The sequence below is a fragment of the Tasmannia lanceolata genome, unplaced genomic scaffold, assembly GCF_043159265.1.
Source record: "Tasmannia lanceolata isolate RefF3 unplaced genomic scaffold, GAP_Taslan_0.1 ptg000048l, whole genome shotgun sequence".
NCBI lineage: Eukaryota > Viridiplantae > Streptophyta > Magnoliopsida > Canellales > Winteraceae > Tasmannia > Tasmannia lanceolata.
In genome coordinates this window covers 4796879-4820510 of record NW_027518725.1, presented here as the reverse complement: position 1 = coordinate 4820510, position 23632 = coordinate 4796879, and the positions used below count along the sequence as shown (strand labels likewise).

General features: G+C 37.6%; 4 protein-coding genes across 6 annotated transcripts; 3 read left to right on the top strand and 1 right to left on the bottom strand.

Moving 5' to 3' along the window:
• Positions 1–925: 925 nt before the first annotated feature.
• LOC143864129 (putative GEM-like protein 8) lies at positions 926–3830 on the top strand. Its single transcript, XM_077374948.1, has 4 exons — positions 926–1311; positions 1415–1495; positions 2247–2521; positions 3337–3830. The coding sequence occupies exons 1-4, from the start codon at positions 1155–1157 to the stop codon at positions 3526–3528; spliced, it is 705 nt and encodes a 234-aa protein (XP_077231063.1). The 5' UTR covers positions 926–1154; the 3' UTR covers positions 3529–3830.
• A 175-nt stretch (positions 3831–4005) lies between these two features.
• Positions 4006–4943, bottom strand: LOC143864128 (21 kDa seed protein-like). Its single transcript, XM_077374947.1, has one exon. The coding sequence runs from the start codon at positions 4857–4859 to the stop codon at positions 4137–4139; it is 723 nt and encodes a 240-aa protein (XP_077231062.1). The 5' UTR covers positions 4860–4943; the 3' UTR covers positions 4006–4136.
• Positions 4944–5894: 951 nt separating this feature from the next.
• On the top strand, positions 5895–15022 carry LOC143864130 (F-box/kelch-repeat protein SKIP6-like). Its single transcript, XM_077374949.1, has 2 exons — positions 5895–7317; positions 14735–15022. Exon 1 carries the CDS (start codon positions 6233–6235, stop codon positions 6965–6967), a length of 735 nt encoding a protein of 244 aa, XP_077231064.1. The 5' UTR covers positions 5895–6232; the 3' UTR covers positions 6968–7317; positions 14735–15022.
• A 3129-nt stretch (positions 15023–18151) lies between these two features.
• Positions 18152–21334, top strand: LOC143864361 (uncharacterized). 3 transcript variants are annotated; one of them, XR_013241143.1, is made up of 6 exons: positions 18152–18310; positions 19429–19906; positions 20004–20195; positions 20288–20893; positions 20981–21067; positions 21155–21334. XR_013241143.1 is itself a non-coding variant. In XM_077375291.1 (5 exons), the coding sequence occupies exons 2-4, from the start codon at positions 19440–19442 to the stop codon at positions 20865–20867; spliced, it is 1236 nt and encodes a 411-aa protein (XP_077231406.1). In that variant the 5' UTR covers positions 18152–18310; positions 19429–19439; the 3' UTR covers positions 20868–20893; positions 20981–21334. The 3 variants fall into 3 exon arrangements, 2 of the variants coding, with proteins under 2 accessions (XP_077231406.1, XP_077231404.1); XM_077375291.1 differs by having other exon boundaries at positions 20007–20195; positions 20981–21334; XM_077375289.1 differs by having other exon boundaries at positions 20981–21334.
• The last annotated feature ends 2298 nt before the right edge of the window (positions 21335–23632 follow it).

Genomic DNA, 23632 nt, shown 5'->3' with positions numbered 1-23632 from the left:
TGTTTCATGTGATGCTTGCCTTAAAGATTGGGTGATTTGTGGTGATAGCATTATTCAGTTTGATATTGAAAGCTCCAGAAATCTTGTGGGTTAAGGCTCCCTGATTTTGACCCGAGGATGTGGAGCTGATGTGGTGATGCTCTCTGTCACTTAGGTTTCATAATTACACACCGACATGGACACTCAAAAAGGAGTGGGGCCTCTAGCTGCCCAACTTATCCTTCCACATCATGCTGATGAAAAGAAAGCTAAAAAGGCTTTGTTACAGATAGGCACAGGGTATCAGATAATTTTCTTTTATGACCTCTAAGATTGACTTACTGACCCTCCGGAGAGAACTTGACCTAAAAAAAGTGTTGTTTTTTTTAACCTTAGATTGTAATTTGAGCTCACCTAATTTTCACAATATCATTCGTTCTCTTGTTTTGAATCTATGTGGGCATTAGAATATATTTTTGGTCATAAAGTCATTGTTATTTTTTAATACACCAGTAAGATTCCTTTGTATGCAACATTTCAAAGATCACAACTTTAATAAGCCAGCTCAAAAGTTCTCTAGGCATGAAAGAATGCTGTCTCCATAAAAAAAAATACTGACTTCACCAAACTGAATAAACAATCTACTCTGCCTAATCATGGAGAGAATGAAAAGGAAGAAAGAACATGGGTTGTCCTCAGTAGTAATATGGTGATTTTTTAAGAGTTTAAATTTTCTAAAAACCTTTGCAAAGTGAAAACTGATGAGAAACCTCTAACACAAACTTCCTTTAACTAGATTAAGTTTCCAATTGAATAAACAAACATCTATCGTCCTCTGGCTAAAGTGAAAAACTGCTGAATAACTGTTGCAACTACCCAAAGGGGCAGTTGGGTCAATTACTAGCTCTTTGAAAAGCTATGAATACCAGCAATGGGACCTTTCTTTTCTTTTTGAGCTCATGACAATGCTTTTATTCCTGATGAGCTGAAGATGACTCAGCAGCAAAAAGTTGTGATTCTGCACTAACTTTATTGCCCGGAACATATCTCTGAATTCCATGGATTCTTCACCATTAAAAGGACTCTCCGTCGACCTGTTCCAGTTGAGAACACTTAAAGGTGTCTATCTCTGAGGAAGAGGCTTGAAGCAAGAGGAGATCAGACATCCATTTAATATGAAGAACCTAATCCACGATCATGTTATAGGAATTCCCATTGCCTCCGTCAAAAATACAGATGAGAGATCACGGGAGAGACCTGTTTTTGTTCCAAAATCTGTTAGGCAGTATCTACTTCGCTCTGCTTCAAATGGGTCTTCCCAATTCAAACAGAGTAATAATCTGCTCTCTCTCCCCACCTTTTTTTATGAATAAGTTATGGAAATTTTAGTCTCACGCTGTTCAGTAATGGATCAATCTTGACTCTTGAACTGCAGAGAGAATTGATCTGGTCATTGACTGGATGAACAAATTCAGCAAAAGAGCAGACAGTTTTGCACATGGTGTCCGTGAACATGGTAAGTGTATTCTTGCATCTTACTGTACTACAAAATGGGGAGTTGTTAAAATTTTCAACATTTTGTCTTCTAACTTCTGAGGAGTTAATTTCCTAAGTTTTTTCTGGGTTTTTTCTGCTTAAATGAGCTTTATTTTATTGTGTTTATGTCTTAATAAAGAACTTTTCAAGCTGAGTTTGTGTTGCCCTGAAGAATTTTTTTTGTTGATTCCTATCCTGGGTTTCTAACCTGTTTTGTTCTTCCTTTTTTATGCAATGATTTCTATGTTTTTTTCTTTCTACAAATCTCTCTCGAGGGACAAGAGTTTAAACATCAGCCAAAATCCTAACCATGTTCATAACTACAACCCATTTATAAAGTAATGATGCTCTGAAGTCTGGAGTCTGGACCATATTGCCAGGTACTTGTGTGTAGATCATTCTATTGTGTAGCATATATGTTACCAATCCATCCAAAACTCATTGTGTATCTGAAAGTATTTGAAACTAACTCATTGTGTATCTGAAAGTATCTGAAGCAATGCTGACAATGATAAAGATAAAATGATCTATGCTTAAAGCATAGTTTTAGAACTCCTCCGCGTCAGTGTGAACTCCCCCGAGTCAACTCCTTTTTACCTTTGCCGCATCAAGTCAGACACAAGAATGGAAGATTGATTACCCAAAACTGATATGTAGCTTGTGTATATGGACTAATATTATAAATTTACTGCTGAAGAGATCTAATTTTTTTTGCCCGTTGGAAATTTCAGTGAGGATGGGGCCCAAGATCTCTGAAACTGTGAAGGGTAAACTGAGCCTAGGAGCTAGGATTCTACAAGTTGGTGGTGTTCGCAAGGTGTTCAAACAGATTTTCAGCGTTGGGGAAAGTGAGAAGTTGTTGAAAGCCTGTCAATGCTATTTGTCAACCACAGCTGGTCCTATTGCAGGGATGATGTTTATCTCTACTGAGAAGATTGCATTTTGCAGTGACAGATCTCTTGCATTCGATTCTGCCAATGGAGAATTGGTTAGAATTCCCTACAAGGTAATTTCATATAAAAGAACTTTCATAGATCCAGTTCTAATTTTAACTTATTATTGAAAAGATAATTAGATTTATATTTCAAAATTCATGGTTGCTCACATAATGAATTATTAATAGTAAACCACAGTATTACACCAAACAATTTTAGATTGTATTGTGCGGTCAAAATGGAAACCATAAAAAGAAAAGTAGAAAACATGTTACATCAAACATTTTGTTGGAATAGCTTAGGCCCATATCCTATTTAGAAGGTGCTTTGTGTTGCAACAACGAGTTTGTGGGTTCAAACCAGCTTACCTACTAAAATAAAACATTTTGAAGGTCTAAACTTTTGATATTTTCTTTAAAGAGGTGTTATTTCTACTTCAACAAGGGTAATTATTTCCATAGTAGGATTTTTTTAGGGTAATAATTCATTTATCCATGTATGATTTGTTTCTAAATGCTTGTAACAATCTCTGTTTTGACCAAATTATCCTTCTGCATTCACAATTAGCAATGTTCTTTAGTCATTTGTCTAGTATTTTCAATGAAGCTGCAAAGTTCCAAACACCAAAGAGGAGACAGATTTTCAATTAAACATTTCCCAGGACCAGATGCCTTTTCCCAGATAATTAATATAACTGCCAAACTGATTTTCAGAACTGTCCACTAAAACATTTCAGGTGGTTGGAAATTTAATCGGAAATGTAAAACCACATAGTTAAGAAAACGTTCAACACATCAAGATGAAATCAAATCACACACATAATACATGCATACATATAGGATCTCTTGTTTACTGAAATTTTCTTGAATCTTGTGGTTGTTTGCAGGTTTTGATTCCCATAAGGAAGATAAACAGAATGAACCCAAGTGAGAATGTGGACAAGCCAACCCAAAAATATATTCATATAGTTACTGTGGATAATTTTGAGTTCTGGTTCATGGCTTTTGTTAATTACCAGAAAGCTTTCAAGTATCTCCACCAGGCAATCTCACAATTTTCAAGGAATTATCATCAGTGAAGATATTTTTTTACAAGCCTTCCTCTTCCCTTGATGCTCTCAGTGTCTATATATATGTAGTGAGAAAAAACAGGCAAATTACAATTTTGCTTCAAATTGTTTTAGCCAGTTTGTAATACATAGGGATGGTTTTAGGGAAGCTCAGCTTCCAGGACCAGTAAGGAGCTTCTTCTTTAACAGAGGGCTCATTTGTTCAGGACTTCATCTAAGTGGGTGTGTATAAAAACAAGAGGGGTGTAACTAATCAAAACATGGGGGTAAATGTAAGTTTCTTATAATAAGATTCTTTGTTTCTGTTTTCATTTTTTGGTTTGGTTTGTTTTGTTTGGTGGAATGGGATTCACATGCAATGCCTGTAGTTAGAAAGGTATTTTGCCAAGAGAAGTGACAGACAGTTTAATGGAAGACAAGGTGTTGTAAGATTAGTTGCCATTGGTCAATAAACAAACTCCAATGACAACTCTCAGATAGAAAATCTGCAGAAATCATAGATTAGCTTCCATTAATCAAAACAAAATATAAAAGAGCAAAAAGTCACTAAAACTGTAACAATAATGTCTTATTTTTCAGCACTGCTGTTAATTATTTTAGCTTAAGAACTTCCCCATTTAATTCCTCTCTGCCTTCTTGAAGATAACCCATAGTGGTTGATCTGACATAGACAGCCATCTGGTTTCACTCTCACTGTGAGAGGAAATACCAACATCTCTACACATTGTTTTACTTGAACAATGTACAATCTTGTACCCATATGGGCCTGACTTCTCAATCTTAAACAAATTTTTTGCCGCCGAATCACCGGCCCTCCCATCAGCCGTTATGTATCCCCTCTCACTCTTGTCAGCATCTCTAACCTGCCAAATCGTCGACATGTTCGAAAACTTAATGTTAAGATTGATGGACTCCCTTATAGTTCTCTCTCGCTCCGGCGTCTCTGCTATAATACTTTCCATTTCTTGTGTTTCTTCGATAATTCTCTCTCCGGCGGCCATTGCTCGAGAGATAGTCTGCCAGATAATTCCTTCTCCGGCGGATGAGGATGACAATGGAATGAACTTGAGAGTCTGGCCCCACTTTGTTTCCCTTTGATGTTGCATGATATTTGAGCAAGATGAGGCCAGGGACGAGGCCAGGGAGGTGCTATTTCGGCATGCCAGTGATAACCCGCCTCCACCGGCTCCCCAAATTGCCGAAATCATATAGTATTCTTCGCTGCACTCAATCTCGTCGCCGTCTATGTCTCGCACGGCATGGGCGGTGGCATTGGTTAATGATGGTGTTTGTATGATCAGTAGGAAGAAGAACACACAAATTAGTGATCCTCTCAACATGGTTAGAGTTGGAACTCTCTCTTTAATGGAGTTTAAGACTTTTAAGGAGGGAAACTTTTTGGTCTATTTTGATAATTGTAGTGGATGGGGCTCAGTTTAAATAAGTCTTCAAACGCTCACACTTGATTCCTACATCTATGGATCTATAGTGGGTGTGTGTCAAAGACCCATTTGATCTAACTCCCAACAAAGTGAGATTTTTAGGATCCAAACAGAGTTCCTGATTTAGTGGGGCTCAAAAACCACCTGAGACTAAGCCCAAGCTGTTACTGAGTAGAACCAGTCCACTTTGATTTTCTGCCGTTTGCTTAATTATCATAAATGCAATTTGGTAATATAATTACCATCCAGTTGGGTATATATAAAATCACCTAGGGCAGCAATTGGAATGATCTTAACCGTTCTTCATTAAATTGCAAATGGACGGCTGAAACGATTTTTTTTTATGGCAACATTCCGCATTTATTCTTATCTTTATATAAGTAGAGCTGAATGCGGTAACTTTGGTGCTGTGGCACCCCTCTTATTCACGCAACTTCTGCGTATAGCCCCTTTTAAGAGAAAGGAAGAAAAGAAGTTGTGAATAGCACCTGCATAAAGGATTAAGGGTGGTTTTTATTTCCATAAAGATAGTGAATCTCAACCTGATAAGTTCTTAATTGGATCTGCACCACGGGCAGAATTCTAACCTGTAAACTTGTATAGAGGATGGTCTCATTGTCATTTAATAGATCATCATCAGTAGAAGATCCATCCCTAGATTGACAGAGGTTGAGGTAAGTTATTATTCTAAGTTGTATTCTGGTAAATCTGCGCGGTTATATCAGTTAAATTCTTCAAAAAGATTAGTCTGATTAAATTTACTTTCAATGATCATAACAAATTTCTTTCTTCTTAAACAAATGGTACAAATTAGGGGTGCAAATAGGGTTGACCTGACCCAAGGAACCCTTTTATCCATCCCGAACCCGACCTGACCCAACCCAATTTCCAACCCGACGAGCTTCACCCCGACCCGACCCGACCCAAGTTCAACCCGTCCGAACCGAAGTTTTTAAGCTTGTTCTAACTCTAAACCCTATACAGATACATAACCCATCATTACCCATCACCTTCTTTAATCCATCCACCGGTATTGTCTTGTTTTCCCTACAACCTTGATCCTTCCAACCTAGTTTCAGTCTTAAGAGTCTATTCTAATTCTAATACAACCCAAAACCCTTTGTAAAACCCTTCCTCTATCCGTCCCTGCCTCAAAACCTCAAACCTCAAACCTCACACTCAGCAGGTGTTAGTGTTTTGAAACAAAAGACGCCTCAAGTCTAAACCCTAGACCTTGTAGTAAAATCTCCTCCAGGAAAGAAAATCCCAGCATGGATTCCTCGTCGATCCTTGTCCCAAATCTCCCTAACGACCTTGCTGTGCAATGCATTGCTAGAGTCCCTCGATCCTTCCACCCAACACTCGCTCTCGTCTGCCGATCATGGCGTTCTCTCATATCCTCCCCTAACTTTTTTTCAACCCGCTCCCATCTCAAATGCACACACCAATATCTCTACATTCACATCGAAAATCAATATCGAGATGGTTGTTTCCAATGGTACGTATACCATATCTCTGAAAACCCTACCAAAATCTTTCGAATCCCTCTCCCTCCTTCCCCTCCCATTCACTTCACTTGGGCCGTCTTGGGTCCGCTCCTCTTCGTTTTGGGCGGTTCAGTCAACCTAATCCCTACACCCACCGTCTGGATTTTTGATGCTCGTCTCAATAGATGGAAAATTGGCCCTGAGATGAGGGTGAGGAGGGACTATGCCACCTCTGCGGTTTTGAATGGCAAGATTTATGTTCTTGGAGGTTGCTCTGTCCATCCGTGGGCTGAGGTTCTCGATCCGGATCTAGGATCTTGGGCCTCGGTGCCTACCACAATTAAATTCCGCAACAGTAAATGGAGATTATATGACCGGAAGTGTGGTTTTGCGCGGGAAACTTTTCGCGATTGGAGATGGAGCAGGGGTTGTTTTCAATCCGGAGAATTCGTCGTGGGGTCCTCTTCCAAAAGATTTTCGTCGCGTGTGCAGATGGAGAGGGGGAGGTGCTGTTGTTGATGATATTTTTTATAGCTTTGCCGGAGAGTATATGCTGGTTCATGATGGAGAGGAGGACGGATTGAAAGTGATATATGTTGAGGGGAGGTCACGTATGGTTTGGAAGGAGGAATCGGAGCTTGCTGATAAGACGTTGGTGAATGTTGATGGGAGGTTATGCATGCTTTTGGAACATGGATTTAGTGAGGGTGAATTGATGGATATTTCCTGTTCAGTGATTGAGGTCCGTAAAGAGAGTGACGGAGAGTTACAGGGTTCGTTTGTTTGGTCAGAGGTTATTCTGGGGATTGAGAAGGGGTCTTCAATCGTTCATTGCTTGACACTTGAGTTGTGATATAATAGAAAGCTGGGTATGTTTAATTCTGAATGCTGAAATTTTGTGTTTTTTGTTGGACCATATTGCTGATTGTTGGACTGTATTGTTGATCGTGTGTCATGTCTTCTACATGTGGATAAATGATGGGATAGTCCATTTGCCATGTTACATTCTGATATATCTGGACTTGCTAGGGTTTAATTCTTAATGGGTATCGCTATTATTATTATTTTTGCCTTTATTGATGATCACTCTTGCAGGACTTGGTTGTTTCTTTTGAAAGAACGTTATGAACTTTGTATTGTGTTTGTTCAATTTCGTGCTGAAATCAAAAATCAATTTGGTATGAATGCTTGTATTCTTTAGATCAGATAATGGTAGGAAATGCATGGATAAGATCTTTCAAAGATATTTATTTGATAATTGAGTTAACAATTCTACCTCCTGGTAAGAAGACTATTTGTTGTTGATGGCTGCGTACTATTAATTGTAATCCAGATGGCATATTTGATAGTCTCAAAGCAGATTTGTTGCCATCACTCAATCCTATGGCATAGATTACTCTGAGACTTTTTTTTAATGCATTGCTTGTTTCAATGGCTGCTAATTAGAGATGTTGCTATTTTTGTTATTTATGGAGAATGCTTTTCTTCACGGAGGCCTTGTTGAAGAACTTAACATGGAGCAGCAACTTGGGTTTGTTGCTTGGGTTTGTACGTGGGGGTGGGGTGGGGGGTGGCCCGGGTTGGGGGAGTTCTGTAGACCTCTCAAAGCTATAGACAAGTTAAAGCAGCCACCCAAGCATGGTTTGACTAGTTTTGCCATGTGTGTCTAAGTGAAGTTGATCACTCTATATTTGTTTGACACACAATAGTTGGTCATGTCATCCTCATTGTTTATTAAGGATGACATGGTTTTCATAGGGAGTGACACGTTTGTAATTGATAGCTTGTACCATTTTAACTAAATAATAATTATTAATTTATTAAATTAAGGAAACCGTTTTATAATAGAAAAAATTAAACAGCCATAAATTGCAAACAATAAAGGACTAATCCATAGGGAGAGAACTAGGGAGAGAACAATTATGTGCATGGCTTATTGAACTGTTAGTTTATCATGTTTCATTCTCTAATTTCATCAGCTAAACAAAGTAGCAACTAGCATCTAACACAGAAAATAAGAATATCAAATATCTACAAAGCACTATCAACGCAGCGAGCAACCATAAAAATTCAAGATCCAAGCATCACTCAAGACCAGCGACCCATGGAGCCACTGAGTCATACAAATTAAAGAATATATGACTAAACGTTAGCCCAAGAGGTCCTAGACAATAGAATAATCTCCAAGTACTATCCAAGCCATGACCTATCATGAAATTTAATATTCATGAATCAAACACCCAAACTATGCAGTCATTGAGTCTTACAAATTGAAATAACATATGTTATAATTGGTAAGTCTTAAATTTTATTGATTGCTACGAAACTTTAGCCCAAGAGGTCCGGGAGCATAAAAACAATCTCTAGATAGGTTTTATTTTATTTTATTTTATATTTTATCTAAGTTCGTGTTTTGTATTCTTTCTTAGTTGCTTTAGTAGGTTAGGTCCTTTCTTCATGGTGTAATGGGACACAAAAGTTTTTTGGGATATTAGGAGCTAGTTCAGAGATCAGGAAACTACTTTGAGATATATTATAAAATAACCATAGAAGAATCACAAAAGGGCTACCTTCGGTTCGGTTGCAAATGAAGGGGAAGTCTTTGTAGTGTTTATTCTTCTTTTTAAATTCTTTCCGGCCAGAGACCATAATTTGCATTCAGGCCGATGAAATCTGGTGATCTTGTGGTGTGGAGCTTCAACATTCTGTCACGGTAGACGTTGATAACTCTGGGTATTTTTGCCATGTTTCGGACTTCTTAGACAGTCAGTTTGACAGCGAAGCCGTGCGTCGGTGTCACAAATGTAAAAGATTCGATCATGAGTGGTAAGATTGGAATTGATATTAACAACTTAGTGGAGCATGAAAATGTACCAGTCATGTTGGGTGGGGAAGTGAGAGGGTCTGCTAAAATTGTGGGTGTTAATTATATAGCTTGATATCTCAAATTTGGACTTGGAAGCTCTGGTAGTATCAGTTGAAGAAGAAGCAATTGAAAGTAGAGAGGTGAGAATAAGAATAAGAATAAGAAGATAGGTGGAGAGAGTGGAGGAAGATTCGAGGGCCATCAAGGAAGAACAACCGCTGTTTTTTTTGTTCTTCTGATACTTGGAGGAGGAAGAGATGATGGTTCTTGTGTTGCATTCATGATGGGGAGGGGAGCACATTCTTATATGGATTGTTCACCATGAGAATAATATGAAGAGTTTTCGAGTTTGAATGGACTTGAATTAGTGCATAGTTTGATCAGCTATTCTATCTTGTATTTAAATATGTTTCGTAATCTGTTGTAACTGTTTGATTTAACAATTTTATCTAGAGTATATAATTTTTTTAATGGTTATCTAGAGTATATACTAAACCTTAATCTTTGGGAAATGACAAATCCTCCCCTTTCCTTTACATGGGACAACCAGCTCCAGTGGCAATCAGGCCCCTTGAATCCTTCCCACTTGAAGTACATGAGCCCCTGCAATCGTACGTAGATGCACTGGAGCTGGGTGTCCAAGTAAAAAAAGGGGATGGATATATCACTTCCCTAATCTTTCTTCTGTCATAAATTTTTTGTTTCATGGAAATTATTTTGCAAAATAAAAAATTTCTCCTTTTTTCTAGTAAAATTGCAAACCATCTGGACATGGGATTATTTTGGTGGGGGGTTCCACTCGAAACAAAAAGATATCCCACATCGGAAATGTGAAAAGATCAGCCTGACGTAGAACTGTTTTGGTGTGATGGATCATTGATCCCATGGAGTTAGTTGTGATTGACTTGAAATCTGAGTCATTGCTTAGTTAGGGCTGTCAAGGGACCCAAATGATCCGACGGATCCAAAACTCTAAATGGGTGGGAGATAAACATTTGATGTGAGTCTGTTGAAGTGTCTCATGTGGGGCATAGACACAACCCTTAATTAACAGGATCGGACCTACAGAGGCTGAGGTTCGAGCTATCTACCTCAGAATGAGCATATTTAGGAAGTGGATGGAAGGTAACATAGAGCTGGAATGTGATCCATCTAAGGTTATTTCTTGGGTTAAGGTAAGAGCATAGGTCCTTGGAGCTTAACTAGGTTTTTGGATGAAATTTTACAATGAAAGATGACAGTTTTATTTCTTTTGTCCATATAACTAGAAGTGCAGATCCTTTGGCCAAATTAGGAGCCTTGTGGGACTCCTTGTATGTTGGGCAATCTTTGCCCGTTGACTTGGACTTGTAGCTTTCTCTCTCTTTAAATAAAGTTATCCATTGCTAAAAAATACTGGATGGGACCCAGACACTATAAAAAAACAGTAGTGTACTAAATCTAAATATATTTAACTATGGATTGGTTTCTTCGGATGCAAAATGGGTGTGAAACAAATTTTACAATTTCCCCTAAAATGGGTAAAGTTTCTTTAACATCTATTTATGTCATAGAAACAGAACTTATAGTACAAAAATGCCATTCATAATTTTTTTTTTGTTTTACTTACAAGCTAAAAATTCGTTAGATGTTATATAACATCTAGCACATTTACCCGTCACCATTTCGATTCATCAGTTGTCATGACACACTCCATCCTCTCCATTCGTCGACGTAGGACTGTGTTCACTAAATTTCTGTTGTTTGGTGCCCATCCTTTGCGTTGAAATGGGCTGATAGTAACTAAACACCCATTCTATTTTCTCTTTGTAAGGAACTAAAATCAAACACTAAAAATTCTAACTTTGTACAAATTTTTAAGGTGACTGACATGGGCACACATGTTTTGATAATGAGACAAAGTCACCTTGTTTTATATGCTTGAGAGTTTTTTGGGAGTTCCTACCAGCTTTTTGAGAGCGGCAAATTTAAGAGAGGGGGGCATATAGATAATGTACAAGATATATGCCATAAACACAACAATCACAACATTTATCCCTTAGCTTACTGAATCAATATCTAAAACTCTCTATCTCTATCTCCCCTTATTTTTCAAGGAGCATTATACTGTAAGTTCTTTTTATATAAATCTAGATGTGGATTCATATCAGTTAGATTTCTTTTTATTTTATTTTTGATATTTCTTCTCTTTCGTAGAGAACAACAGAAGATTTAAAACAGATAGACTTACCTTAGTAGCAGTGTTCTAAAAACCGCTGGGCGGAGCTGGGCGGCTGACTGACCTCCCAGCGCCTAGGCCGACCAAGCGTTTCTAGGCGTTTTTCATTTTTTTTTAGATATTAATATATTTTTATAATATCTTGCATTTTTTTATATAAAATATAAATACTTGAATACATAACAATCCAAACCATTTTATGCATAAGCACTAAACATTAAATAATAACAAAAAGTCAAAAACATAATAAGAAATTAAGCATAAAGTACTTAATAATTTAAGTATTTAACAATACAACACAAATCCATGACCAAAAGAAGATTAAAATCCAAGCACTTCTTCAGTCTTCACCAATCATTGTCCTCTCCCTCCAAGACCAAGACTCTATCTTTATCTGAGTCTTCAAACCCGCCCAGGCCCACGCTCAGCGCCTAGGCGGTCGCCTCATCGCCTGGGCGGCCACCTAATAACGCCCAGGCGGTGAGACCGCTTTTTTAAACTCCCAGGGCCTGGGCGGGGCGTTTTTTCTGCGCCCAGCGCCTAGGCGGCCGCCTTTTAGAACAGAGCTTAGTAGTTTTGTGGTGTGCTTGTATTAAAAAGAAATCATGTGAGTTGCTTTCACTAGTTTCGTTTACAAGGTTTTTCTTTACATATACAATTGGTTTGACTAAAATTTTGAGAATTTCTATTCATCTCTTGTTATGTGGATAATTGTTCGAGTACAGTCCCACTCATGATTTGATTTGGTTGATATGTTTCACTTGTTCGAGTATAGTCCCACTTATGTGTTATTCTTCTCTTTTTATTTTGCAATCACTAATTCGATGTTAATGAGGAATGATTTCTTAATCAAATGGAAAATATATAGCAAGGTTTAACTGTGTTATTGCTAAGACATCATGATGTAGATGTTAGTGTTGCAATTTCGTTCTGAATTAATTCCTTGAGCTTAATTTCTAGGATCTGTATGTTGTTTGGCATTATCATCTAGACCTGGATCAGCTTTGGAGTCTAATTTCTTAGGCTCATAGCTTGTTTGGTATTATGATTTTAACTGATCAGATATTTGATGTTGACTCTGGAATCTATAAACAAGTTGGTTTTACAAATTAGATCTGTGATATTTACTTCTAGAATCCGTAACTATCTAGTGTTATGACCTGGATCAAGCTCTTGAACTTTATTGTCTCATGAAAGCTTTTGGGAATTGTAATGGCATGCTGATAGTCATAGGGATGTTAACGTTTTTTTTCTTATCAGTGTAGTCATATCTGTTGTTTACATGATTTGATTGAATATCCCTTTTTAATCATTTTATGGGTAATTGTGGTAACATCGGTATGGCTCTTCAAATGTTAAAAGGCAAGGTGACTTGGTGTGAGTGTTAAATAGTTGCACAGACGTTAATTCCTTAGGTTGAGTACAGGGGGTGAAGGGTTGAAGGGGATGGGTAGAGCAATAGGATCCTGTTGATGTAAGTGTGTAGTGTGATGCCTTCCTTTTGTTCAGGTCAGCTTAGTAGCTCCTCATGTGATTTTAGAATGTTAAGTTTAGAAGTCTAGATAAATGGCCCAATTACTTATCTTTTCATTTAATCTTCTTTGAGGCAGAGGAAATACACAAGTCTTGCTTATTATCTCAACAGGTTATGGCCCGATAGTTGTACTTTTTTCATTCCATGGGGTGCCTTTGTCAAGTTTAGAATTAAGATTGTGTGATCCCATCAGATTTATGGTATGATATTTGCATTTTGATTGTTCCATGGATTGTTTGTATTAAGCTTGAAATTGAGATTGAGCAGACCAAAAGTGTTATGAGATTTGATCTTTAATGCCTTTTTTCAAAAGAAATGAAGCTTATGTCAGCTACTGTTTATAAATAATGGCATTACCCTCATTTTTTTTCCTTTGTAACTGACTTTTAGAGGTCATCTCAATATCCTAATATTCATTTGCATGGTCAATATTCGGAATAATGATGGCAAAACAGATTGGGTAATTTTTTTTTATTAAAGGGTTGTAGTGTAGACATCAGTTGTAGTTCATGTTAGCACCATTATGTTTTGGGAAGACCTTTATTACTAGAATTTGATCGAGTCAGTGAAATTGACCTCAAACTAGCACGATTTCAGATCATATGATCCTGAATGATCTTTTACCTGTGTTGGACTATTTTGGCATTAAATCTTGTTTGCAAAAAAAAAAAAAGGAGGGGGGGGGAGTCTCTGTTTTAAAATTCAATTTCCTATATTAGCCTTAATATTGTGACTGCAATTTGAAAAACAAACAGTGGTAAAAACTTGATCATAACCTTAAGTCTGCCCTGTGAGTGGGCTTTAAAAACATGTGCTTCTTCTCGTAAACATTTCCAAATCATTTTTTTTATGGAGTAGAAAATTGAAAATGCCTGGATGTCTTAATTACTTTAGTCAGATCCATGTTAATGAAATTCATGTCTATAATTTGCATCACATCTGTGTTTTTAATAAGCCCCATGTGTGAATCAGTAGTTCATCATCAAATTCTAGGTGTTTCAGATAAAATATGTAAAATTCACTGGAATCATTAAAATTGCATCTCGCATGCATTCTTTGAATTATATGTTGTCTTCAATCGTTGGAATTGTTAATTGACCATGTATTTTTTTACCTTATACATTTTCCAGTTAAGATATATTTTCCTGCCAAATGTTCTTATTCAGGGGAGTAGTGATAAAAAGGCTTTAAACTCACAATGATTCACTTTATTGAAGTAGTTAATATAGTGTTAATGAGGTTTGATGATTAGATTATCTCATTTATATGGTGTTCCTCCGATTTTATTTCAAATGGTAATTGGTGTGTGAAGAATATGCATTGATTCACTTATTCAAGTGTTTTAAAGGTGTTATCAAAAGCCGAAGTACTGAACAATCATTATTATTTGTAAGTAGTGTTCGGTCAATAGTGATTTATGCCATTTGAGTTAGGGAAAAGTCATGTTCATCCTTTGATTTCCTTAGAGCTAGCTTGTTCTTTGTATTACAAATAAATGGATGGAGTAACGATTTAAGCGTTGCTATTATATGGTCACATTTTGATTTATTTTTTTCTTTTACTTAATCAATACTTTATAACACCGCTAATTAATTGATCCATCTATGATTTGGTATTCTTGATTCTCCTTCAATTATTCTAATACTCTTGTTTCCTTGTGACTTCCAGGGAAAAGCATATGGTCTTCTTTTGATAAACTTTAAGGTAGAATGTAAGTTGTAGTTGCAGCTGCATGTTTTGGTTTTTTTATTTTAAGCAAGACCAATTGTTTTGTTGGACTTCTAATACTTGTTTTTTTGGACTAATTGTAAATGGGATTATAAGTGTGGTAAATGACATGGGTTTTTTGCTTTGCTGATACTGTGGAGATGGGAAAAGAAGTGATATACTTCAAATGTAATTATGAAGAATGATATTTTGGGCATTATTAATATATATTGTCCTTTTGACTTGTAATTTGCATTTTTCAATTAATTGATGTTAATGGTATTTGTTTGATATCATGTTCTTGGAATGTGTTTGGATTTGTAATGATCCCGAACTTGATAACTAGCTTAACTCGGTTCGTTCCATTTGATGAGCCGAGCCGAGCTAATTGGAGTTGTGGGTACATTTGTTGAGATGATCTTAACAAATGTACAGGGGAGCTGCAAACGAGCCGAGCCCGACCAAGCCCAACCAATGATATCATGTTCTTGGAATAATTTACTTACCGAGCTCGAGCTTTGTTGTTTTTTAGCGAGCTCGAGCCCATAGTTTAAAGCTTGTCACGAACACGAGCCGAGCCTGAACACCCATAAGTTCGGCTCGGCTCATTTGCAGCCCTAGACATGGGATTATTTTGGTGGGGGGTTCCACTCGAAACAAAAAGTTATCCCACATCGGAAAAGTGAAAAGATCAGCATGATGCAGAACGGTTTTGGTGTGATGGATCATTGATCCCATGGAGTTAGTTGTGAGTGACTTGAAATCTCAGTCACTGCTTAGTTAGGGCTGTCAAGGGACCCAAATGATCCGACGGATCCAAAACTCTAAATGGGTGGGAGATAAACATATGATGTGAGTCTGTTGAAGTGTCTCATGTGGGGGCATAGACAAAACCCTTAATTAATAGGATGGGACGCACAGAGGCTGAGGTTCAAGCTATCCAACTCGGAATGAGCATATTTAGGAAGTGGATGGATAGAGGTGGAATGTCAATTGTTCCAGAACCCACTGTGATTATCCACGGCTCTGAATTCGCAACAGAAAAAAAAAGAAGGTCGACTATTTCCGGCCGCACTTGCAACGAAAATTCCTTGCTCAATTGCTGCAAAAGAACCAATACCAACTGGGTTCTGGTAGTAAGGAGTACTAGGATCCCCACCCAGAGAAAGGGAAAAGGACATGCATTGCCATGGCCATCTGCATCTCGTGGTGACCTGAATTCACCAGAGTCTTCATCTATGGCCCCGGCAAGGGATTCCTGACCAGCAGAGAAGAACATGGTGTTGGGACAAATTGGTATGATGAATGATCAAATGGTGGACACCCAAATAATCAATGTTAGGAACACAAAGGAAAAGTAAAAAGAAATGGGAGTTAGGCTAGGCAAGCCAATTAAGGCTTTCTCTTAAAGACTTTAATTTCCCCACCTGGCACCACCGAGCTTTTTGTTGCATAAACTTGATTTGAATCGGGTTCCATTCTCGTACTCTCCCTTCCACTCAGACCCAACAGCTCCGAGGCCATCATCCTTAAAGCTAAGCTATCACTTTCTAGCCAGATTCCGGTGTCAACAACACCAATTATCACACGTTCGCCAAAGTTGCTTTCCGGCCAGAGACCATTATTTGCATTCATGCCAATGAAATCTGATGATCTTGTGGTATGAAGCTCTATCACTTGTCATGGTAGACATTGAGAACTCCAGGTATTTCTGCCATGTTTTGGGCTTCTTGGGCAGTCAATTTGGCAGCGAATCCATGCATTGTGGTGTCATAGATGTAAAAGATTCGATCATGAGTGTTAAAATTGGAATTGTCATTAACAACTGATTGGAGCATGAAAGAATACCAGTCATGTTGGGTGGGGAAGTGAGAGGGTCTGCTAAAATTGTGTGTGTTAATAATATAGCTTGATATCTCAAATTTGGACTTAATTAAAAGCTCTAGTAGTAGTAGTGGAAGAAGAAGCAGTTGAAAGAGGAGGGGAAAGAATAAGAAGAAGATAGGTGGAGAGAATGGAGGAAGATTTGAAGGCCATGAAGGTAAAAGAACCCATGTTTTTTTTTCGAAGAGGGAGGAAAGAGATGCTGGTTCTGGTGTTGCGTTGATGATGGAGGAAGGGAGCACATTCTTATATGGGTTGTTCACCATGAGAATAGTATGAAGATTTTTTGAGTCTGAATGGACTTGAATTAGTGCTTCACCATGAGAGTAGTATGTAGAGTTTTTGAGTTTGAATGGACTTGAATTAGTGCATGGTCTGAGCTATTCTATCTTGTATTTAAACTATACCTTTTTTAATCTGTTACAACTGTTTGCTTAGCAATTTTATCTAGAGTACATACGAAAGTTGATTGTTTCCTTTGTCATTAGTTTTTGTTTCACGGAAATTATTTCCCAAAATAAATAAATTTCTCCTAATTCAAGTAAAATTGCAAACTATCTGGACGTGGGATTAGTTTGGTAGGGGTTCCACTCGAAACAAAAAACAGGACGTCGGAAAAGTGAATGGATGTGGAAGGGTTTATATGGACTTGCACACTCCCCTTAATAACTAGCTTTGAAGGGTGAGCTCTACGAGAGTCCCAACATGTGGTACCAGAGCCAGCGTGTGGTAACCCCATTGTACCTGGAGGGGGAGATTGTTGCAGGTTTCCTGCAAAAGCAAAGATCCACACAGGGAAAATGAATGGGTGTGGAAGGGTTTATAAGGACCTGGCACCCTCTCCTTAACGGCTACCTTTTAGGGGTTTGCTCTACCCGGGCCTATATATTTTCCATGGAATTTTTATGCATTTCATTCGTAGTATGGGTGTGGGGCACGTCCTTTAACAAGTGATGTTTTGTTGAAATAGGACTCACCATTTTATACCTCATGTTTGGATGGGTGAGCCCCAATTTACATCTCATATTTTTAACAGGGTGGGACCTGCCATTTCTACCCAGCCCATGCATAGGGTGGGGCGCCACCATTTTACCCCTCGTGTTTACATCGGGTGTTGCCATCTCCACCTAAACCCATTTTGTTTTTTGGTGGGTAAGCTGGAGTTTAGCGGGTCTCTACCGATTTATTTGATAAAGATGATACAATAATAGCACAAAACCAACCCTAACTCGGATCATGAGAGAGAGGGAGAACCAACGCTCAGCAGATATGAGACACTAAGCCTAAGAGATCAAAGTGCTCAATACTTATAAATTACATAATCAGCTAATTTGGAAAGGGTAAGTTGGGCTCTTTGTGAGCGTTTTGGCCAAATTTTCATGTCAACTTCTTGCCACGTTTTCTCATACCTCAGATGGGGCAGGTCCAAGTTAAAAGAAAAAGGGGTCCGAAATCCGAATAGATTAGACTAGTGGGGGTGTTCCATCAAATAAATGGGGAGACAAAACAAGCATATAAGTCATAGAATCCCCCAAACCCTTTCCTTTTTACCCAGTGAAGAACGCAAACAGAGTTCTTGGGTTGGATTTTCTTTGTGCTCCATGGCGAATCAACACTATCAATGTTCAATATAGCTTCAATTCGCCGAGCAAGGTATGCATCGTTCTTTTATTTTATTTTAAACGAGAAAAGAATAAGAATAAGAGAAAATCCCCACTAGGTTTCGTCGTCTGTTAAAAAAAAAAAGGAAAAAAATAGTTTTTTGGGGCGAAATTAGATGGGTTTTCTGATAATTTGGGTTTGAGCAAACAACAGAAAATAAAACACCTGAAACCCATTACACTTTTTCAGGCCGTTTGGATACATAGATTTTATCATCCAAGATTGTAAAATCTGAATTTCACAAGCTGAAACCTAGATTTTATAAACTAAAACGTACATATTATAAGCAAAAACTTAAACTGCACATTTTCAGGATTATAAAATCCAGGTTTTAGCTGCTAAAATCTAGGTACCATTCAAAAAAAAAAAAATCCATGTATGCAAACACCCCCTTTAAACTATGAAAATAAGAACCTGTACTTGTTATATTTGCTATTATTTCTATAATGTTTTTTATATTTTTAGGTTTTCTTGCATGTAGTTAAGATTTTTTTTTTATTAACTAACTGCAAAAACTTGTTGAACTTTGAAACTGTTGACAATTAAGCTATGTTTGGTGCCATTCAAAAAAAAAGAAGCTATGTTCGGATTCCAAGAAAAACTTTTCTGGTGGAAGATTTTTTATCGCGAAATTTTTTTTCTTTCCACGATTTAGAGATAAATGATATGATTATGGTTAATTTGGGGGAATATTATAATAAATTGAAGATCCTACTATTAAAAGTTGCATAGGGTTGGTTCAAGTTGTCATTTTTAGTGTGTCAAACAAATAGGGCCTTAAGGGTCCCTGACCAAAATGCCTTTTTACATAGTTTCCTTCCATTTTCTTTCATCTCTAACACACTTGTTTTCTCTTCAACACTCAAATGCACAGTGCATTATTTATTCTGACTCTTAACATGATTTACCTTGACTCCTATACGATTTACCCAAACTCATAACATCATTACTCTGATTCCTAACATGATATACTCTGACTTCTAACATGAGTTATCCAAAATTCTAGTATGATTTACCATGACTCCATTATTTATCCTGACTCATAATATGATTTACCCTGATTTCTCCTTACTCCTACATTATTACTAAATAATTGCTCATAACTGCAGTGCGATTTAAAATGGTACAAGCTAAGGCGTCTTTTCTCTTGCATTTCAATGGGCATATAAAGCAAGACGGTTCATATGACTATTTGGGCGGGAGTATAAAGCTTCTAACGGCCAATCGCAAAATTAAATTTTTAGAACTGGTATCTCTAATTCATAGCAAGATTGGAACTAGAACCAATGAGGTATCATTATCTATAAGGTGTCGATATGTAGTAGATCCATTGCATGTCATTTTATATGAAGTCAAAGATGATGATGACCTACAATCAATGATGGGGATTTTCGATAATAAAGGGTACAACTCTTTGTGCTTATACATAACGAAACATCGGACAAATGAAACCATTAATTGTCTGAATGTACCCTTCTCTACTTCGATCCCACCTCGTGTTGTTCCCCAAGATCGGCAACATGACAATGAACCATTGGAGAATGAATTTAGGCATGCAGATTCACTTCAACATTTGGACATCCCTAGGTATTATTGTTCTCAATTGATTTATTCTTTGCAATTTCTCCAGTTTTACTATGGAATTTTTATTTTAAATTCCTGTTTTCAATGAGTACCAACTAAGCAGGGATGAACCCCAACTAAGCGCGGATGAAGTAAACTCAGAGAAGGATTTCGAAGATGAGTTTTATCTTAACCAAGTGCACGAACAAGTTGATGATGTATGTACAGATGATGAGGACAATAACATCGATGCAAATATTGTTGAACCCCATGTCGATGTGGCTGGTCAGTTAGATTCCACGCCTTCGACCAGGTAATCCTAATCAAAATAGTCTATTTTCTTCAACTCCTTTAAAATTACTAATTTTAAATGATACATATTATCTCTTTTGTCTTTATTTGAAGTTTACCAAATCTAAGCGTACCCATAGAAGACGATGAAATGGTCATCAGGCGTTCAGAGGATTGCGAGGTTGGAGACGTGCAGTACGATTTGAAGGTGGGGGCAACCTTTCTAAGTTTAACACACTTCAAGAGGCTGGTTCGAGAATATGCAATCCGACACAGATTTATGATCGTCCGAGTTAAGTCATGTTCTACAAAATATTCCGTTCGATGCAAGGAAAGAAATTGCCCTTTTCGTATAACTGGCACCAAACATTTGGGTTTTGTGAAGGTGAAAAATTTCATGCCAAATCATACGTGTTCATTTAAATTCAAGGGCAATGATCATCCTCTTGTTACATCGGCTTGGGTGGCAGAAACTTGCATTGGCCTATTCTCTCGTCCAGCAGACATCAAGATAGACTCTATAATTGATTACATAAAGGTGCAATGGGGTGTAACTATAAGCTATCGAAAAGCCTACCTTGCAAAAGAAATCATATATAAAACCATTTGTGAAAAATCGGACAATTTGCACTTAATGGAAGAACATGCAACAACCCTCCCCCCAAAAGCCACACAAGGAATATGGATCCTATAGGACCTTCTGCACCTGAAAAATCACAGGTATATTGTATAGTTCGTATAATTACTTGTGTGAAATCATTGTTTTTAATAATCTCATTTTAATTGGTGGTTTTATATTCCTTGTAGATTTGCTGAACCTGGACGGGCTCCCTTTTTTTCATAACAGTTATATCTTCCATCATGTGCCTTGTATCGACACTCACTGTGACTATTGTGAGCTCAGTATTTGTTCTTATTTTATTAGATCGATTGTAGTATTTTTCTAGCTTTTATTTACTTTTTCTTTTACCACATCTTCAGCTTCTTACTTGCGAATGAGACCATTGTATATTCTCCTTTATGTCCTATGAAGATGAAGAGAAAGAAGGATTCCTTTTCAACTTGTCCGCGATTGGAACTTTGTTTGACAATTTTTTAGCCTTCAAATAATGATGAAGAGCGCTTATGGTTGATGATTAATAATATTTTCCATTTTTTTTTTCTTTGACATGATGATGATGGTCACATAAACAACACTTCGTGTTTTAAAAAGAAGAATCAATTCCACATATGTTGCCAATTTTCACAATATTTGCATATTCCACATATCTTGCGATTTTTTGCCATTGCATCTTGCTTAAAAAGGATGTTTGTGGAGGAACCCATGAAGAAGAGTTAGGATGGATATGAGGATGTTACAATTTACAGGTGATTATGCATTGTAATGCATCTCAATGTTTTTTCTACCTGTATACGGAACAACAACTTGCAAAAACTTACCTATATAGCAATCGCAAAGTACCTCTTTCATGTTGTATTTTTATCTAAATTTTCCAATAAATAGCCATATACCTCGAAACCCCATGCATAATTAGATAATTCACTATTCTTTAAACATCATCTTCAAAAGAAAAGGATATGAATTCTTTTTTGGGTTGTTTGAACAAACAAGACGGTAGAAAAAAGAAAACACGGGTTTTCCCAGCCTGAACCTACTCATTCTGAGGGGAACAAACGAAGGATTGCTTTCATGGGAAAAAAATGCATTTGCAAGGAACTCACAAGAATACAACTTCCTTTACACCCTCTTTAACTAAAAATATATTTCTCTGAATGAGTAAAGGTTCTTAGTAACTATGCTAGTGTTGATACACAATTTGCTTGTACAAATGAGATCTAAACATATAAACACAGGGCAAGATTACAAAGGACCTATGATTTGTGGACACGGACACGAGTCTCGTGTATCGACACGGACACGGAGTGTGCAAACTCAAAAAATGTAGAAACACAGACATGGGTAAAATAGAAAGTATAGGGGCATGATATTTCACCCCCCCTGGACGGATAAAACAACCCGCTTTAATGTCATTCGTTAAGTTTTAAACACCAAGAAAAACGTTAAAGGGGGTGAATTTATCCTGAAGCAGTGAACCATTCTCACAGAATCCGTTAAAGGGGGGATTTTACCCGTTTCGGGGGGAGAAGTGGGGGGGTATCACTTCCCAAAGTATATATGATGCAACGAAAAAAAAAATTAGTTAAAGAAGAGCTAAAAAGGAGTTTATAATCAAATAAGGTTTAATAATAAAAGAGGTAAACACAATGTGCAATAATAAAATAGAATGTCACACATGACAAAGCAAAGAAACATGTCTGCACACTCACATTAAGCATAGTACTTGTAGCATTACATTTAAAAGTGTCCAAAGGAGGGTGGACACGTGTGTCGTGTGCGACATGGCAGGACACGTATGTCAACAGTAAATTCTTAGTGTCGGCTGGATCATAGCAAAGGACATGATGACAGGACTAAGGATTCCCTTCCTCCTTGAAAAGAGGAAAGAAAACACAGGTTTTCCCAGCCTGAACCTACTCATTCTGGCACATCTTAGGTCTTAAAACAAAAAAGAGCTCTGGGAGGAGAGATAGAGTTACTAGTTATGTGATCGTTCTCTCATAAATCTTGGGGGAGACCTTAGATGGATTGGCCCATAGGGATTCGTCATAAAGACACAAATAATGTCAGGACTACGGACAGCTTAAATTTTTACTAGAATATGGACATAGATTAGTGTACTGCCAAAGTAGTATCCGGTCGTAACCTTAATCTGTTTCTGTATCATATCTGCATGGATGTTGGCCTGATAGAAGTGTCTGGGTATCGTAGTTGAAGAGAGTACTTAATTCTTAACTCATCTGCATGTTCCCTCACTGATTGCTTTCTTAGAAATATGTTGGTGCTGTGTGTTTTCATACACATGTATTAATATGCTACATGGGAATTGCACTGTTTTATTTGATTTCTGATGTACGAGGATGAATGATGAATGCCAGAACTTACAAACAACACCTTTGACGGTAGTAGAATCTATTGAATTAGGATCGGAGCATTGTCCACCCCCAAATTTTGGAGAGCAAAGCAGTTCCATGAATTGGAAATATATTTTTAGCTAAAGAGGGAGTAAAGGAAGCTGTTTTCTTGTGAGTTCATCTCCACCTAATCCTATGCATAGGATGGGGTCCCATCATTTTACATGTCATGTTTTTTATGGGGGTGAGTCTCACCATCTCCACCCAAACTCATGTGTTGCTACTCAAATCCGTCCGGGAGTCCGAACGACTATAGTGTGCACGTGGGCCCCACCTGTTGTCTGGCTTAGTTAGAAGAGTAGTGGTCTCTTCCTGCAATCTGCACTCACAGACAAAAGATTAGAGACCCTCGGAGTTAGAATTCCGAGAGAACTCTTATGACACTCAAGTCAGACAGAGGCAACAGAATGAGAGCTACACAAAAGG

Bases quoted from the DNA above. Each gene is read 5' to 3' on its own strand.
- LOC143864129 (XM_077374948.1), top strand. From the start codon at position 1,155: ATGAAGAACCTAATCCACGATCATGTTATAGGAATTCCCATTGCCTCC. The intron at 1,312-1,414 runs GTAATAATCTGC...CTTGAACTGCAG, and splicing joins GTCTTCCCAATTCAAACAGA to AGAGAATTGATCTGGTCATT. The intron at 2,522-3,336 runs GTAATTTCATAT...GGTTGTTTGCAG, and splicing joins TGGTTAGAATTCCCTACAAG to GTTTTGATTCCCATAAGGAA.
- LOC143864361 (XM_077375289.1), top strand. From the start codon at position 19,440: ATGGTACAAGCTAAGGCGTCTTTTCTCTTGCATTTCAATGGGCATATA. The intron at 19,907-20,003 runs GTATTATTGTTC...GTACCAACTAAG, and splicing joins CAACATTTGGACATCCCTAG to CAGGGATGAACCCCAACTAA. The intron at 20,196-20,287 runs GTAATCCTAATC...CTTTATTTGAAG, and splicing joins GATTCCACGCCTTCGACCAG to TTTACCAAATCTAAGCGTAC.
- LOC143864130 (XM_077374949.1), top strand. From the start codon at position 6,233: ATGGATTCCTCGTCGATCCTTGTCCCAAATCTCCCTAACGACCTTGCT.
- LOC143864128 (XM_077374947.1), bottom strand. From the start codon at position 4,859: ATGTTGAGAGGATCACTAATTTGTGTGTTCTTCTTCCTACTGATCATA.